General features: G+C 51.2%; 2 protein-coding genes across 3 annotated transcripts in view; one reads left to right on the forward strand and one right to left on the reverse strand.

Moving 5' to 3' along the window:
- The window catches only part of LOC122432984 (general transcription factor II-I repeat domain-containing protein 2), a 57768-nt gene extending 53953 nt beyond the window's left edge, over nt 1-3815 (forward strand). Inside the window, exon 16 of the mRNA XM_043455354.1 lies at nt 3030-3815. Coding sequence (XP_043311289.1) covers nt 3030-3049 — 20 coding nt within the window. The 3' untranslated portion in view covers nt 3050-3815. The remainder of the gene's footprint in view (nt 1-3029) is intronic.
- NCF1 (neutrophil cytosolic factor 1) lies at nt 1793-16720 on the reverse strand. Of its 2 annotated transcripts, XM_043455356.1 has the most exons (11): nt 16579-16720; nt 11961-12041; nt 9080-9155; nt 8763-8928; nt 7683-7738; nt 6491-6613; nt 5630-5737; nt 4651-4768; nt 2913-3020; nt 2236-2378; nt 1793-2056 (listed from the first exon to the last, which is right to left on the reverse strand). In XM_043455356.1, the coding sequence occupies exons 1-11, from the start codon at nt 16648-16650 to the stop codon at nt 1929-1931; spliced, it is 1179 nt and encodes a 392-aa protein (XP_043311291.1). In that variant the 5' UTR covers nt 16651-16720; the 3' UTR covers nt 1793-1928. The 2 variants fall into 2 exon arrangements, with proteins under 2 accessions (XP_043311291.1, XP_043311294.1); XM_043455359.1 differs by lacking the exon at nt 16579-16720 and having other exon boundaries at nt 9080-9151.
- Nucleotides 16721-17173: the final 453 nt, after the last annotated feature.

A 17173-nucleotide genomic window follows, 5' to 3' on the forward strand; every position in this document is an offset into this window, starting at 1 on the left:
ATCAAAGGTATTGTTGAATTCTGTTTGCTAATATTCTTTGAAGAATTTTCTATCTAGGGTAATCAGAGATATTGGCCTGTAATTTTCTTGTTTTGTGACATCCTTTGTCAGGGTAATGGTGGCCTCGTAAAACACATTTGAAAGAGTTCCCCCTCTCACAAATTTTTTGTAAGAGTTTGATAAAGATTGATCTTATAATAACTGTTCTTTGAATGTTTGGTAGAATTCACCAGTGAAGCCATCTGGTCCTGGACTTTTGCTTGTTGAGAGTTTTTTGTTTCTTTGTTTGTTTTGCTGATTCAAACTCCTAATCTCCTTGCTAGCAATTGGTCTGTTTCATTTCAGATTTTCTATTTCATTATGGTTCAAGCTTTGTAGATTGTATGTCTCTAGCAATTTATCCATTTCTTCTTGGTTGCCCAGTTTATCCATTTCGTCTAGTTTGGCATATAATTGTCCATAGTCCCTTCTGATCCTTTGTATTCTGTGGTATCAGCTGTAACATCTCCTCTTTTATTTCTGATTTGAGTCCTCTCTTTCTCTTGCTGAATCTAGCTAAAAGTTTGTCAATTTTGTTTATATTTTCTAAGAACCAGTTCTTAGTTTCATTGATCTTTTCTATTGTCTTTTCAGTCTTTATTTCATTTATTTCGGCTCTAATTTTTGTTCCTTCCTTCTTTCTACTAACTTTGGGCTTCATTTGTTCTTCTTTTTTTTCTAGTTCCTTGGGGTGTACAGTTAGGTTGTTTGAGACTTTTCTTGTTTCTTGAGGTAAGCATTTATTGCTATGAACTTCCCTCTCAGAGCTGCTTTTACTGCATTTCATAAGTTTTGGTATGTTTCACTTCCGTTTTCATTTGTCTCAAGGTGTTTTTGTTTCTCTTTTGATTTTTTTCTTTGACTCATTGGTTGTTTATAACTTGTTTAATCTCCACATTTGCGAGTCTTCCAGTTTTCTTCCTGTAATTAATTTCTAGTTTCATACCACCATGACTGAAAAAAATGTTTAATATGACTTCAATCCTCTTACATTTGTTAAAACTTGTTTTGCAATCCAATAAATGATTTATCTTGGAAAACACTTACTGATTTTCTGGGTAGATGACCTGTCCATTAATGTAAACAGAGTATTAAAGTCCCCTCCTATTATTGTATTGGTGTCTGTTTCTCCCTTTGGGTCTGTTAATATTTGCTTTGTATATGTTAGTGCTCCTATGTTGGGTGCATAAATATTTACAAATGTTATATCCCCTTATAAAGGATTGACCCCTTTATTGTCATGGAATGCCTTTGTGTCTTATTACAGTCTTTGTTACAAAGTCTATTTTCTCTAAGTATAGCTACTCCAGCAGTTTCTGTTTGCATGAATGTCTTTTTCCACTTCTTCCCTTTAAGTTTATGGTATAGCTTTACATCTAGTGTGTGTTTCCCTAAACCTAAATTACAGGGGGTTTTTTGGCAATCAAAGTGTACACGCAAAGCCAACTACAGCCCTGACCCGCACCCCGACCACCCGGCCCCACCCCAGCTATGCACTGTGTCCACTCTTCTTCAGGACTCTTCTGCAGTGAGGCCAGAGTTCAAGCAGGCAGTCTGTCCAGGCGAACAGCCAGAGGAAGCTGGCGCTTCCTCTTGCACTTGGCCTTGTGCAAACTTGGTCTTGGCCAAGGCCAGAGAAGTATGCAGCCGGACCTCAGTTCTTGCAACTTCCCCAACAGACCTCACAGCCTCCAGTCCTAAGTCTAGAAATATCAAGGGTGTTGCCCGCGGGCGCGACTTTTCAAAGCATCAGTCCCCTCCAAGCAACGTTTATTAAGGGTATCGAACAGCTAGGTGGGGCGCGGCCAGGGGCTTCCAGCCTCAGGCTCTATACACGTATATACAAGTTTAGGGGCTGGGGGTGGGGAGAGCATCACGTGCGGGCGGCCTCAGACAGCGGAGGCCAGCTTCCGCTTGGTGCTCTCGCTGCAGCGGTGCAGGATGAGGTCTGCGCTGGGCCTCGGGGGCACGGCCGGCTGCGGCTTGGGGCGCTCGGTCTCGGGTTGCTGCTGTTCCCCTGCGGGTGGACAGCACCAGGTGAGGCCCGCCCGTCCTGCTCTGCACCGCCTCGCTTCACTTTTCGGCCCCCATCCTCATGGCCCCGCCCCCACCGCCCGGCCCCGCCCCAGACCCCGCCTCCATCACAGCCCCGCCTCCGCCGCCCGGCCCCGCCCCCAGCCCCCGGCCCGCACTCACTCAGGGCGCTCCCGGGACTCTGAGGTCCCGGCCGCTGGCGGCGGCGCTGCTGCGTAAAACGGACACTGTTGCGCCTATAGGTGTCCTGACTCAGGCGCTTCCGTGACCGCTGGTGGATGCTGTGTGCGTTGCGGATGGACGACCTGGGTCCAGCAGGAGAGGGGTTTAGTTAGCGCCCCGCGTCCGCACCCTTGCCGCCGCCCTACCCGAGGGGACTCTCACGGCCAGCCCTGGGGTCCAACGAATAGGCCGAGGAAATGGAGCCGGTGGAGGGAGTCCTGCCCAGCCCCGATAGCCATGAAGGCCACTGCCCCTCCCCGACACGGACCCCCTGCCCTGACTCAGAGCCCAGGCCCATTTCTCACTCCCTCCCCCGCCGGCCTTCAGCCTACCCCCTCCGCAGGAAGCCCTCCGGCCTGCCCCAGCCCTCAGGGGCCATCCCAAGGACGGCGGGCACCGGTGCCCCCACTTCCATCTCTCAGCCCTGCTTCCCTTGTGCTTCCCTGCTGCCCTTGTGCCGGCCCCACAGTGTAGGAGGGCACTCCAGGGCCCCGTCCTCCCCCCAGCCCCCGCCCTAGCACTGCCAACGTAGGGCCTGGACCCACAAAGGGAAGCCGCGGTACACCCTCCTCAGCCCCGCCCAGCCTGCCCCCACTGCCCCCAGGACCCTTGCTCACCTGCGGGGCGGCGCCCCCCGGCTCTTGATCTGGCTTCGGGCCTGGGCTACGTCCTGCCCTGCCTTCTGCAGGAACATGGATGGAAAGTAACCTGTGACATCTTCTTTCCTGTAACAGAGGCAGCCGCTGAGGTCTGAGCAGTGCCGGCCAGGAGAGGGGATGGAGCCTCAGACATGGGGTCAAGGGTCCCTTAGGGTCATCTGGGGTCAAGGCCACTGGGAGGTTGCAAACACAGCAGCTAGCACCAGCCCCTGCACCTGTGTGCCTCGACTTCCTCATGGGTGTGACTCAGGCCTTCCTAGTTGTGACACCGAGAAGCGGAGCCAATTAGCAGATCCAGCTCTCCCAGGACAGGTGTTTGCTGTGAAACCTCTGCGATCTTGTATTTGTCCCTTTTTTCTCTTATATAAGGTGATGGTCTCCTGTGTCCTAAGAAATCTTTGCCCACTTCCAAGTCGACAAGTTCCCTTATGCTTTCTTCCAAAAGCTTCTTAGTTTGCGGTTTTGTGCTTGGTAAAACCTGCGATCCATCCCAAATAAAGGTGTATTTATTTGACCCTGTGAGCCAGGGTCAAGTTTCATTTCCCACCGCCCCCTCCCAGGGATATCCAGTTGTTCCAGCACCATTTGTTGAGAAGATTTTTCTTCCCATTCTTACTACTACATTTGGGAGTAAAAAAACAACAACAAAAAAAAAACAAAACAGTAGCCTTTGCATGATACAGACTTCACTCAGTAAAACCCATTCTTCTTGGCTGGTGGGAGAATCACAAATACTGTCTCAGGAGTGCATGATGGGGGTTCACTGAATTTGAGTCTAAAAACTAATTCACTTTGCTGTGCAACAGAAACTAACACAACGTTGTAAAACAACTTTCACCAATAAAAATAAAAAAGTTGGAGAAATCCTGCCTCAAAGTCTTCAGTGGAGGGCCAAGCTGATGGGGGGTGTTGTGGCCACAAGCTCATGGGAGTCACAGACAGGCACTGTGACTCCAGATTTGGCAATCGTGTGTAAGACCCCAGCACTCTGCTTTCCCCAGAATCAGGAAAAACTAGTATTCTTACATTCATTTGAAGGAACGAACTGGTGAAAATTACAAGGACTTAAAAGGAAAAGGGATGACAGGGTCTGTTCTAGCAGCTGTCAAATATAATAATTCATTCAGGGACTTCGTCTGGTGGTCTAGTGGTTAAGAATCTACTTGCTAATGCAGGGGACACAGGTTCTATCCCTGATCCGCCACTACTAAAGCCTGAGCACCTGGAACCCGTGCTCTGCAACAAGAAGCCACTGCAAGGAGAAGCCCATATACCGCAACGAAGAGCAGCCCCGGCTCACTGCAGCTAGAGAAAGTCTGCATGCAGCAACAAAGACCCAGAGCAGCCAAAAGTAAATGATAAATCCTTTTAAAATGGTATTGTGTTTTTTAAAAAGATAATAATTAACACAATCAATTGTGTTACTGGAGAATGAATAGATGGACTGGTCAGGGGACATGACCCCAAGTCACAAAGGAAAGAAGTGCCCACTCAGACAAGGAGACTGAACCCCACGATACGAGCAGACTGGGATGGAAGCAGTCTGCTTCCAAAATGGGAACAGCGCAGAGAGAGGCGGTGGCCTACCCAGAGTCACAGTCAGGTCGGCACTGAGCCATCACAGGTCCAGTCTTGGGCCAGGCTGACTCTCAGGAGGTGCAGTGGGAGGGAGAGAGAGGGGGCACGACTCTCCTACCTGACGACCCACCAGCCGTCCAGGAGCTTATGAATGACCTCAATGGTTTCACCCTCCTCCAAGGACATCTCGTCCTCCAGCACCGCAGTGTAGGCTTTGATGGTGACGTAGGGCTCACCTGGAGGGGGAGGGGCATGCTGCGAAGGTCCACCCAGCACGTGGCTCCCCACCCTTCCCCTCCTCTCTGGGCCTGGGGCTTCCTCCAGCTGGAGCTCAGGACACCATCTGCTCCAGTTCTCCCCACTCCTCCTGGGGACACCCTGGACTTCTATCCTCTGCCTGCCCTACTCAGGGGAGCTCGCCCACTCCCACCCACCACCATCCACACCGGAGGCCAGGAGCTCCCATGACCCCAGAGACCTGGCCAGCCACCTGCACACGAGGAGTGGCCAGACAGGAAGTGCGGAGGAGAGGATCCATCCAGTGGCACCTGAGCCATCACTCCAGCCCACTGTTCACATGTGGGGCTGCCAGCCCTATATACACATCTTGCCCAGTTTTTAAAGAGGAGCCACAAATCCACATAAAATTGTAAACTCTTTCTATTAATATTTGAAGATATGGGCAACCAAAACATTTTTTTATCAAACCCCACACAGGCCCCTTCCAACCCAGAGGCTGCCCATTTTCCCATTCTAAGTCAGCCATGATACCCCCACCTCCAGGCAGCCCTCCTTCCTGACACTCAGGTTGGCTCACGGTGCCACTTCCCACTGGACCCAGCCCCAGGCTGACAGCCACCACGTGTCCAGATTGACCTCATCACCCTCTCTCCTCTATTCTACCTCCTGGTTCCCCCTGTCCTGACCAACGGCACCACCTCCTACCCCAACCTATACTCTGGGGTCTCAGCCCTGCCTCTGTCTCTGCCCAGCCCTCAGTCATGTCTGACCCCAAAGCAGTCACTCTGGCTCCTCAATATCCCTGGGCCCCTTCCCCTCCTCCTCCCACCCCTGCAGCTGGGGAAGGCAGCGGGCACCTTCATAGTTGGGTTCTGGGTCCTCGGCTTCATCAGGACTGTCCAGGGGCTCCAAGTAGGACGCTGGGACCCAGCCGCGCTTTGTCTTCATTTGGCAGAACCACCAGCCTGTGCCAGGGACACGGGGCAGTAAGTCTGGGCAGGCCTGGGAGCCTCCCTCAGCCATCACCGGGTGGGGAGGGGTGAGGACACTCAGATGCAGACACACAGACATGCAACATTCGCATTCAGACTGATTATGTGTGTGTGTGTGCTCAGTGGTGTCTGACCCTTTGTGACCCCCTGGACTGTAGCCCACCAGGCTCCTCTGCCCATTAAATTTTCCAGGCAAGAATACTGGAGCGGGTTGCCAATTCCTAGTCCAGGGGATCGTACTGACCCAGGGATCGAACCCGCATCTCTTGCATCTCCTGCATTGGCAGGCAGATTCTTTACCACTGAACCACGTGGGAAGCCTGTCACCTTCACCACACTGCATGCTAAAATCACACACACCGGTACATGGAGGACCACAGAACTACAGCTCAGAGTCCACTTCACAGGCGTGATGAGAAGTTTGCCTCCCCACCCGGCTGTATCCCGGCAGAGATGCTCCATCATGGCCTCAAATGTGTGCAGACCCCCAGAGCAGGGGGCGCACTCTCAGAGAGAGGGTGACCACCCCCACCCCCCACCTCTGCACCCTGCCCCTCCCAGTGTGGGGAGGACAGTCAGGGCCCCCAAAGGAGTCAGAGCCCCGCTGTGGGCCAGGTGGGGAAGAGGCCCAAGGCTGTTCCCCAGGGGGCAGAGCCTTGGTGGGGGCTTGTGGCCGGGGGCCCAGGCACCAGGGGGGGGAGGTCCAGGCAGGGTGAGGAAGCTGACCGCTCTCGTTCTTCTCCACCACATCCACCACGTCGCCCGTGGCCAGCGCCATCTGGGAGCTCGAGCCCTTCTCATAGTCAGCGATGGCGCGGTACGTCTGCAGGATGATGGGGCCGGTGATGTCTGGGCAGAGGGAGGGGAGGGTGAGTGGACACGGTGGGCACCTCCTCCCGGCTCTCCCCTGCAGGCCCTGGGTGGATCGCCAGGACAGGAACTGATGTCCTGTCCCCACCGAGCTCCAGACAGGCCGGGGGTGGACACACCGTGTGTACTGGAAAGCAGCAGAGACAAGCTAGGCTTCACAGCCCTGCACCTATTCAGCACCTACTGTGTGCCAGACACCGGCCGCACGCTTTACACACGCTCTCTCTCATTTGATGAGGTTTGCAAGCAGCCTTTCTCAACATTAATGTGCACAGGGGACTTCCCTTGTGGTCCAGTGGCTAAGACTCCATGCTCCAGGGAGCCCTGGGTTTGATCCCTGATCAGGGCACTAGATCTCACATGCTGCAACTAAGAGTTTGCATGCCTCTACTGGTGGCGCCAAATAAATAAGTAAATAATTAAAAAAAAAAAAAACTATAATGTGCAAACAAATCACCCCGGGATCTCGCTGAAACACAAGCACTGATTCCATAGGTCTCGGGTAGGACCTGACGGTCTGTATCTCTAACCAGCCCCCAGGTGATGCTGCAGCTGCCTGTTAAGCTCTGACTTGTATCCACCCCCGCCACCAGATTCATATATTGAAGCCCTAATCCCCAGTACCTTAGAATCTGAGTGTATTTGGGCCACTAAAGGCCACTTTTGCCCCCAAATCTGATCATTCATTCAGCCAGAACATTCCCTGGGCTGTCCGGAGCCAGGGTCTGTGCTTGGCGCTACAGCCACAGAGGTGGGCTCCAAAAACTCCAACTATTTTTTTTTTTTAACTTTTTAGCCATGCCCCACAGCATGTGGGATCTTAGTGCCCCAAGCAGGGCTCAAACCCACACTCCCTGCATGAAGTGCAGAGTCTTAGCCACCGGACACCAGGGAAGTCCCAAGACCCCAGCTCTTTAGTGCAGCCGCCAAGACCCTTCACAGCTGCTCTGATCTCCTGCTCTTTTCCCTGCATACCCCGAGCCCAGGGTCCCTGATCGTGTCAACAGTCCCTGAGGGTGACCACGCTGGGCTGCCCCCAGCCTCCTACCCGCAGTGTTGCTCTTGCCATCTTTGGGTATCAGGTATGTCTCTGGCTTTTTCACCCTGCAGCAGAGAACAGTCTGGGTTAGACCACTGGGCTTCCCCCTGGAATGCTCAGGACAGACCTACAGAAGAACTTCCCGAGACAGTTCCCAAAAGGAACGTGGGAAATGGGGTCCACCGCAGAGCGAAGGGAGCGGCTAGACTGGGAGGAAGGGCTTTTGAAGCAAGAAGGAGCTGTTTGGAGCCTGAGGGGGGTTGCCCAGCTTCCTGCAGACCCAGAGGAGAAGGCTTGTAGGCCAGCTCCCTTCTGCTGGAGCCTCGAGAGAGAAGCCAACTGGGGGTGGGCGCCCTGTCCCCCAGGGGCTGAGGGGAGCTGCCCTGCCTGGGACCAGAGGTGTGTTCAGGGGTCCAGAAGCACTAACTGGAGTGCTGCTGTCTGTCTATGGCAAAGCCTGCCCTCCAGGCATCCCCTGGCACTCAGTACCAGAGAGGGACAGAGAGAGGGACCTTCGGCAGCACATTCCCCTGAGATCTCACTCAGCTTATCCGATGCCGTCCATGGAGGGCCCTGTGTCCAGGAGACCCCCAGGGAGAGGGCAGGCAGAGAATGAGGTGGCAAAGGAGAGGAGGGGCCTGAGACATGCTCAGGAATGAACAGAGGCCACCAAGCCCCATATCCTTTCGGGGGCTCCGCACTTCCCAATTTATGAGCACTCTCCCGGGCACCCACTGCTGCATCCGGCCCTCACCACTGGGTCACAGTTGAGGAAGCTGCTTTCAGAAGCCTCCAGGTCCCAAGGCCAGGCAAAGCCAGGACAAGGACGGTGGACTTAGGACCCCCAGCCCAGAGTGCGTCCTCCACCCCACCCCCAGCATCCTGAGGCTCAGAGGGGTGCAGGTAGAAGCCTGGCAGGGATGCTGGGGGTGTCCCTCTGAGCTGGAATCCTGCCTCCTTCGCTTTCTCGCTGTGTGACTTTGGGCAAGTCGCCTGCCCTCTCTGATCCTCAGGCTCTTCCTGTGTAACATGGGAAAGCCCTGCCCTCTCCAGGTTGAGCCAACCACCCTTCCCTCTCCCACCACTCACCGGCTGTCTGTGGGGAGCTTGAGGTCGTCGGGACGCACCCTGAAGAAGTTGAGGAAGTGTGGGCAGCGGGAGATCTTGACAGGCAGGCTCATGAGCACGCTGCAGTACTCGGTAAGAGTGCCCTGGCGGCTCTCGGCCGCCCGCTGCCCATCAAACCACCGCGGGGCTGGCGGGACCAGGGAAGGACACCAGAGGACCAGTGAGCATACTTGCAAGGTCAAGTCCGGAGATGGTGGGAGTGGAGGGGACAATCAGAGGGCAGATGAGGGGAACCGGGGCAGGGGAACCCACCCAGGTGACTCAGCCCCACTCCTCACCTGGCAGGTGCGGGATGATCCTGTTCTCTGGGTTGATGTCCCCCGCCTCAATAGGAAACATCTCCTTTAAGCCTTTCTAGACAGAAAAGCAGACATGGAGGCATCGTTTTATTAGAGCATTGTAAAGGCACGGAATTGGACACGACCTAAATACTTCCTAATCGCTGGGGCGAGGAGCTGCAGTCCAAAGAGTCGGACGCAACTTAGTGACTGAACAGCAAGAAAGAAGCTTCTGGTGGCATCCTGAATTCTTCTTTCTCTCCCGCCTCACATCCAACCCACCAGCCAATCCTTTTGGCTCTGCTCCCCAAATCTGTTCAGAATCTGATCCTTTTCACTACGCCCACTTCTGCCTGGTTTGATTATTACAACCTTCTTAGGTCACTGCCCCCTCTCTCCTGGTCTGTCCTCAATCCACCATCCAGAGGCATCCTCTTAAACCCAAGTTGTATCCTGTCTCTCCTCTTCTCCCTCCGTCCCTCCCTCAGAACTTTCCCTGCCGCTCAACTCACTCAGAACGGAAACAAAGGCCACGTTGTTCCACACGGTGCCATGTGACTTGCCTCTGCCGGCGCAAACTTCTCCTGCCATCACAATGCCCCTGCTCCCTCTGCCCCAGCCACTCTCGGAAGCTCCAGGCCCACTCCTGTCCCAGGGCCTTTGCATGTGTTATCCCCATTCTTCCCCCTACACGCAGATCAATAGCTCACTCTCTCCCTCTTTCTCCTTCTTCAAGTCCTTGCTCAGCTATCTCCCCCTCACAAGGCCTCCTTCCTGACAACTGCCTCTCCTCCTCCCACCCTTCCCACCCCCCCCCCCCGCTCTATTTTGCTCCTTCTAAGGACCATCTAACACACTATAGAAATCACTCATTTGTTTGTCTGTCTGTTATCCTGACTTCTCCACTGGAACATACGGTTTACAAGGGCAGGCAAGGATTTGCACCTGTTTCTTATACCTTTCAGCAGCATTGCCTACCAATCAAGAAGAATGTGCCTGGCACTTAGCGGGTGCTCAATAAATAGTGGTTGGATGAATTAATGAGTCCACTAGGTGATAAAAGGGGCTTATCCTGGGACTTCAGTGGCAGTCCAGTGGTGAACGCTCCATGCTTCCACTACTGGGAATGTGGGTTGAAGCCCCCAACAGGGAACTAAGATCCTGCATGCCACGTGGCATGGCCAAAAAGTAAAAAAAAAAAAAAAAAAGGAAAACAAAAAAAAGCAAGGGGGAGTTGCTAATCCTACAATAGAACAGTTTAAATAGGTGAGATGGAGCCCCACAATGTATCATCAAAATTGTAACCCAGTGATGGTCATAAGACTGAGAAACAGGCAAAAGGCACACTGTTGGCATTTACCTACACCTCAGAAAATGCACGCTCCACACTACCGTATGTTGTTCCTAAGCTGCGTGTGTGTGTGTGTGTGTGTGTGTGTGTGTGTGTGTGTGGTGTGTGTGTAGCCATGAAGGATAGGAGCCGGTATGGGCTCTGAGATGAAGGGAGGCTTCCACTGCTTTTGCAATGCTTTATCTCCTTTATCTTTTCTTACAAAGTTTAATTGGAGGATAACTGCTTTACAATGTTGAGTAGGTTTCTGCTGCACAACAACACGGATCAGTCATAATTATATTTTAACTGTGCTGTGCTCGGTCGCTCAGTCGTGTCTGACTCTTTGTGTCCTCATGGACTGTAGCCCGCCAGGCTCCTCTGCCCATGGGGACTCTACAGGCAAGAACACTGGAGTGGGTTGCCATTTCCTCCACCAGGGGATCTTCCCAACCCAGGGATCGAACCCCAGTCTCCTGTAGTGCAAGCAGATTCTTTACTGACTAAGCCACCAGGGAAGCCCAAGAATACTGGAGTGGGTAGCCTTTCCCTTCTCCAGGGCATCTTCCCGACCCAGGAATTGAACCAGGGTCTCCTGCATTGCCCGCAGATTCTTTACCCGCTGAGGTACCAGGGAAGCCCAGAATTATATGTATATATTTAAACATTTAAATATGTGTATATATATCCCCTCCCTCTTAAGCCGCCCCATCTCCTTTATCTAAAAGCCTTGTGCAAACGGCCCAGTGACATCAGCTGTGATTCCAGGTGCTGGTGTACAAGGCTGGATGTAGTTTTTCTTCATATTTATCTGCATTTCACTTTAAATAATTCAAATAAGAGAAGTGCTTTTGTGGCCCCTCCATGTCTTAGACCAGGACCCAGCAGCCAAGCTCCACACACTGTGACCCCCACCATAAGCTCCCCCCAATTTTGTCCAAACAGCCTCTGGTGCTGAGAACCCTGGGGGATTCTCCCATGTAAATCCTGGTGATAACAGGTACCCACAAAGCAAGAAGACCAGGTTCCATGGGTATCAGGATTATCCACCCTCTTTCCAGTCCACCAAGGTCTTCATCAGGCCAGGGACCGTGAGTGAAAGAGCAAGCTCCTGGGATGACATCCCCCTGCAGGCACAGAGCAAGCAGGAGGACCCTAGAGACAGCCCCCTTGAGTTCCTGTGGAGTGGGTGCAGAGTTTTGGTTTGGGAAGATGAGAATGTTTAGAAATGGATGGTGGTGATCATAGTGTGACATAGCGAACATGTTTCATGCCACTGGCTTGTACGCTTAAAATAGGCAAAATGGTAAGTGTATGTTACGTATATTTTCACAATAAAAATTACTTTAAATGTTTTCTTTAAATTAAAAAAAAATAATGCCCACAACATTGTAAGTCAACTCTACCTCAATTTTTTAAAAAATGCCCCCTTAACTGTGGGCTGGGAGGGGAGGGGGTTTCTAAGTTTCCCTCCCCGAAGGCAGAGCTGGGGCTGGACGTGGTGTCTCCTCCTTACGCCCACACACACACACACACACACACGGCACTCACGTGGAATTCGTAGATCTCAGTGAAGCGCCGATAGACCACCTTCTCAGACAGGTCCTGCCATTTCACCAAGAACATGTAGACCTGGGGGGAGGCAGGAGCAGGGGACCTTGTTCAAGCATGTGTCTGGGCAGCCCCCCACCCACGGTGGAAACCCACAGGACTGGGGGTGGGAGGGAGAGTGCTATTTGGGGTACCCTGGGCCATAGAAAGAGCACCAAGTTCCTGGACCCCAGGGCAAATTAACTCTCTCAGATTAACTCAAATTCCTCTCTGTAAACTCGAGGTAAAAGTAGGTAGGACGGAGGTAAAAGTAAACTCCAAAAAGTAGGACTGCTAGGGCTGGTGTGAGAGTTAACGGGAGGTAAGATGCTGAAAGGGCTGGGCTCAGATAACAAAACGCAACACAACAGCGTAAGATGTTGTGTGGCTGGATTTATATGAAACGTCCAGGGAGTCCCTGGTGATCCAGCGGCCGGGACTCTGCACTTTTACTGTCGAGGGCCCAGGTTCAGCCCTAGGTCAGGGAACTGAGATCCCACAAGCCGAGGGCGCAGCCACAAAATAAAAAAGAAAAGAAAAAGAGATGTCCAGAAGAGACAGATCTATTGAAACAGAAAGTAGATTTGTGGTTGCCCGTGGCCGGGCGGGGTTAGGGGGAGAGGGGGCTGAGGCTTGACTGGGAATAGGATTTCTTTGGGGTGATTAAAAAAAAAAACAGATTGTAGTGATGATTGTGCAACTCTGTGAATGTGCTGAAAACCACTGAATTGTGCAATTCACATGAGTTAATCATATGACAGAAGAATTGTAGTGGTTTAGTCTCTAAGTCATATGGATCCCATGGATTGTAGCCCACCAGGTTCCTGTGTCCATGGGATTTTTCAGGCAAGAATACTGGAGTGGGTTGCCATTTCCTTCTCCAATATCCAAAAAAAAAAAAAAAGCCATTATATAAAACAAACAAACAAACAAAACTCAATACAGAAAAATAAACCGGCAAAAACAGTTAAAAGAACACCACTCAGCCACACAAAAGAACAGATAACTGATACTTGCAACCACGTGGATGAATCTTACAAGCACTGTGCTGAATGCAAGAAGTCAGGCATGAAAAGCTACATACCATTCCATGTCTGTGACATTCTAGAGTGACCACACTAATTCAAGGTGGAAGAAGACACCTTAAATAGTTGCTTCTAGGAGCTGGGAAGGAATGACTGGGACAAGAGATGGAGTGAAGGTCACGGTCAACATTTCGATGAGAGTTTGTGTTCTGTAGGGACTCCCAGGGTCAAAGCTCAGTAAATGTATCTCCAAGATTTGTGGGTTTCATTCTACACAAATTTTACATCAAAAGAGAAAAAACTATAAGCAAATGCTTAACTCTAGCTGTGATATGCATGCTGAAATATTCAGGGCAAAGTGTACTGATATTTGTGATTTGCCTTGAAGTGCATCAAAAAAAAGATAGATTGATGGGTGGATGGATGGTTTGCATCATAAAACAAGTGCTACAGGTAACGTGAATGGAAGAATCTAGATGGTGAGCATATGACTGGTTAGATTTTTTTGGTTTTGTTTTGCTGTAAAATTTTTTTCAATTTCTCTCTATATTTGAAGTTTCTCAGAATAAAATATTGGGGAATAAAAAAAGAATAGCTACCACTGGGGAAGATTAAAATACTCTAAAAATTAGATAGTTGTGAGAGTTGAACAACTCATACCAAAAACCACCGTGCACTTTAAATGGGTGAACTTGCTAATATTTTATATGTTTAGAAATAAAATTAAACCAACAAGGATTTTTTAACTTTAAAATGGAAAGCAAAGAAAACCAAATGAACTTAACAGTATATAAAATGGGTAATAATCTATTTTTTTTTTAATGGAAAAGACTCCAAGTAGCTTTTAGTACAGTGCTGTCACTATTCTCAGTCCTAAAGGACAAAAAGAACTGCAAAAAAAAAAAAAAAGAACTGCAAAGAAAATTTAAATTTGACTTATTAGGTTAGTAGGTTTATTGTTAATAGTGGCATGGGTGTAGTTACTCTGAAACAAATTTATGTTTACTTTAGAACTGAGCAGAGGAGTGAAACACTAATCTCCTCGGGACCCACTGCTCCCACAGTGAGAGAAAGGAGCTACAGATACAAAACGGTGAGAGGCAAGAATGATAGGACACGGCTATTTCCCCGTCTGTCCCCTGAAAAGGCAGTCACGAGCCATGACACCTTGGTGGCAATGAGCGCACCTAGCTTCCAGATTTTGGGTTCTAACATCACTCCCACTAAAGAACTTCTTTAGTGAAATAGTTCAGTCCAGGCCTAGGGCTGAGACAGGCCAGGTTAAGCTGGACCATCTTGTACCATAAGAATGAATTCTGGTGCCCTCTCCAAAATAATAATAATGATGTGCTCAAAGAATGACATGATATATCAAAAAAAAAGCGCAGAGGCCAACCTGAAGGAGCTCCCAGTCACCAAATCTGGAACATTCTGAGCATCAAAATAAGTACTGATAGTAATGGACTCTGACCCACTGAATCCACGGATCCATATAGACATAGATAAGGAAGAGGGGAAGACACTTACAGGAAAATGTTAACTAATGCATGCAGAAGGACCAGTAGAGTCTAAAAATCATTATTTGGCAATCATGATAGTCATTTGATTCAAGCAAGAGTCATCCAGTGTCTGTAAGGCCCAGGACACTCACATAGCTTTCCATAACCTCCCCCGTGGGTTCGTTATTAATTTGGTTGCTTGTTGTAGTCATTAAGTCTCGTCCAACTCTTCTGCGACCCCAATGACTACAGCCCACCAGGCTCCTCTGTCCATGGAATTCTCCAGGCAAGAAAACTGGGGTGGGTTGCCATTTTCTTCTCCAGGGGATCTCTTCCAGACCCAGGGACGAAACCCACATCTTCTGCATTGGCAGGTGGATTCTTTACCACTGACTCACCAGGGAAGCCCAGTTATGAATTACAAAGGGGGAAACAGTAACTTCACAGCAGAGAAACTTGGAGGACACACTTAGGATTTAGTGATCAAACATCACTAATGTAAGAATAACTAAAAATCAACTGCCACCTGATGGGATCAAAGAGAAGAACAGACTCACTTCCGGGGTGTGTCCTTGAATTATTGAGATCTAAAGTGAAAAGTGAAAAGTCACTCAGTCGTGTCCGACTCTTCACAACCCCAGGGTCTAAACAGTCCATGGAATTCTCCAGGACAGAATACTGGAGTGGGCAGCCTTTCCCTTCTCCAGGGGATCTTCCCAAGCCAGGGATCGAATCCAGGTCTCCCACATTGCAGGCAGATTCTTCACCAGCTGAGCCACACGGGAAGCCCAAGAAGACTGGAGTGGATAGCCTGTCCCTTCTCCAGCAGATCTTCCCAACCCAGGAATCGAACCAGGGTCTCTTGCATTGCAGGAGGATTCTCTACCATCTGAGCTATCAGGGAAGACACTGGGATCTAAGGAAGTATCAAACCTGTGTCTCCTGCATTGCAGGAGGATTCTTGACTCACTGAGCCATTGGAAAGTCCCTAAGAAGTATCAGAAACACCGAAATTGAGGGGCGTTCTGCAAAATAACTGGTCCCATGCCTTCAAAAAGTCAAAATTGAAAAGGACAAAGACTGGTTAAGACTGATGCGGGTCAGAGAACACCAAAGAGATGAGGCAACGCAGATACATAGGATAACCTGGATTGGATCCTGGGCCTGAAAAAACGTCCCTGCCGAGGGACAAGTAGGACAATTGCCGAAATCCTGATACTGTCTGTGGGATGGATGGTAGTGTTTTATCAAGGTTAATTTCCTCATTTCGACACCTTTGGTTATGTAAGAGAACGTTCTTGGTTTTAAGAAATACACACTTGTAATATTTAGGGGTAAAGAAGCACAATGTCTCCAAATAACTGTCAAACGATTCAGAAATACACATTCAGAGAGAGAGAAAGGGAGGGAGGGACAAAAGAACAGAGGGAGAGACACTCAGAGAGAAAATGTCTGTGAAGGAATGCTGGAGTAATTGGCATTTTGCAGGGGCAACATTTCTGTAAATTTGAAATTATTTCAAAATTAAGAGTTAACAAAAGACGAAAGGGCTCTGCATATACTCTGAATGAAGCCCCCGCGCCAGTTTACAAGGTGGATCCCTCTCTGGTGTTCCTCTGGGTTTGGAGACCCTGTGATGGATGGGGTGGCTGGGTCCGAGCCAACACTTCCCCAGTTCTCCCGGGGCAAGAGGGGGGACTCTTTGAGTCCCGGGGTGGTGTCACCCTACAGGAGGGGCCGTGACTCTGATGTAACTGATCACCACCAGCGCGCCCTCCCGGGAACCCCTCCCAGAGGGGCTGGCAGAGACACGTGCTGGCGTGAAGAGCAGGGAGTTGGGGTTGGGGGGGCGCGGCGCGCATCACCTGAAGGGCTCACAGGGACTGTGGCCCTGGATGGGCGGCCTGAGCCCCGGGGACCCGGAGCCTCGGCCACAACCCTGCAGCCTCTGCCCTCGGGCCGGGAGCGCCGGGGCTGTGCGGGGACCCGCACGTGCGCCCCCCACCCACCCCCAGGTCTGTCCCCACGCGCGGGGCGCTCCCGGCCGGTACTCACGTAGTGCTGGCTGGGGACGAAGCGCTTCTCGAAGCCCAGGAGGGCAATGTGGCGGATGAAGTGGTCCCCCATGGCTCGGCTGCGCGCGGCACCCTCTCCTCTGGGGTGCTCAGGGGCTGGGACTTAAATTGGCTGGAAAGAGGAAGTCGCCTCTGTCGCGGAGGGCGGTGGGGGGGAGGTGGCAAGAGGGGGCAGGGAGCGTGCAGAGAGGGCTCCGCTTCTTCTTTCGTTTTCTGGGATTCCTGGGGCTCCCGTGGCGGGATGTGGGTGGCCACACGCACGCAGGTGTGCAAGGACACTGGCACCTGTCCTCCCCATGGCCTCTAGGACCCCAGTGGGGTGCCGGACTCCCCGCTCTCTCCTCCTGGCTCCCTGCGCCAGTGGCCTTGGCTTCTCTGTTATGGGAACTCCCCCACTACTTGCACCTCAGGGCCTTTGCACGCCCAGTTCCACCTGGCCCATCTCTGGCAGGCCTGAAACTCCCACCTCATTGTCTGCAGGTTTCTCCTGAGAAAGGGCACCTCCTCCGAGAGGCCTTCCTTGATAACCTCACATAAAATAGCAACACTTCATGGGCCCCTACTCCTCTTTTCTT

The sequence above is a fragment of the Cervus canadensis genome, chromosome 32, assembly GCF_019320065.1.
Source record: "Cervus canadensis isolate Bull #8, Minnesota chromosome 32, ASM1932006v1, whole genome shotgun sequence".
Lineage (NCBI taxonomy): Eukaryota > Metazoa > Chordata > Mammalia > Artiodactyla > Cervidae > Cervus > Cervus canadensis.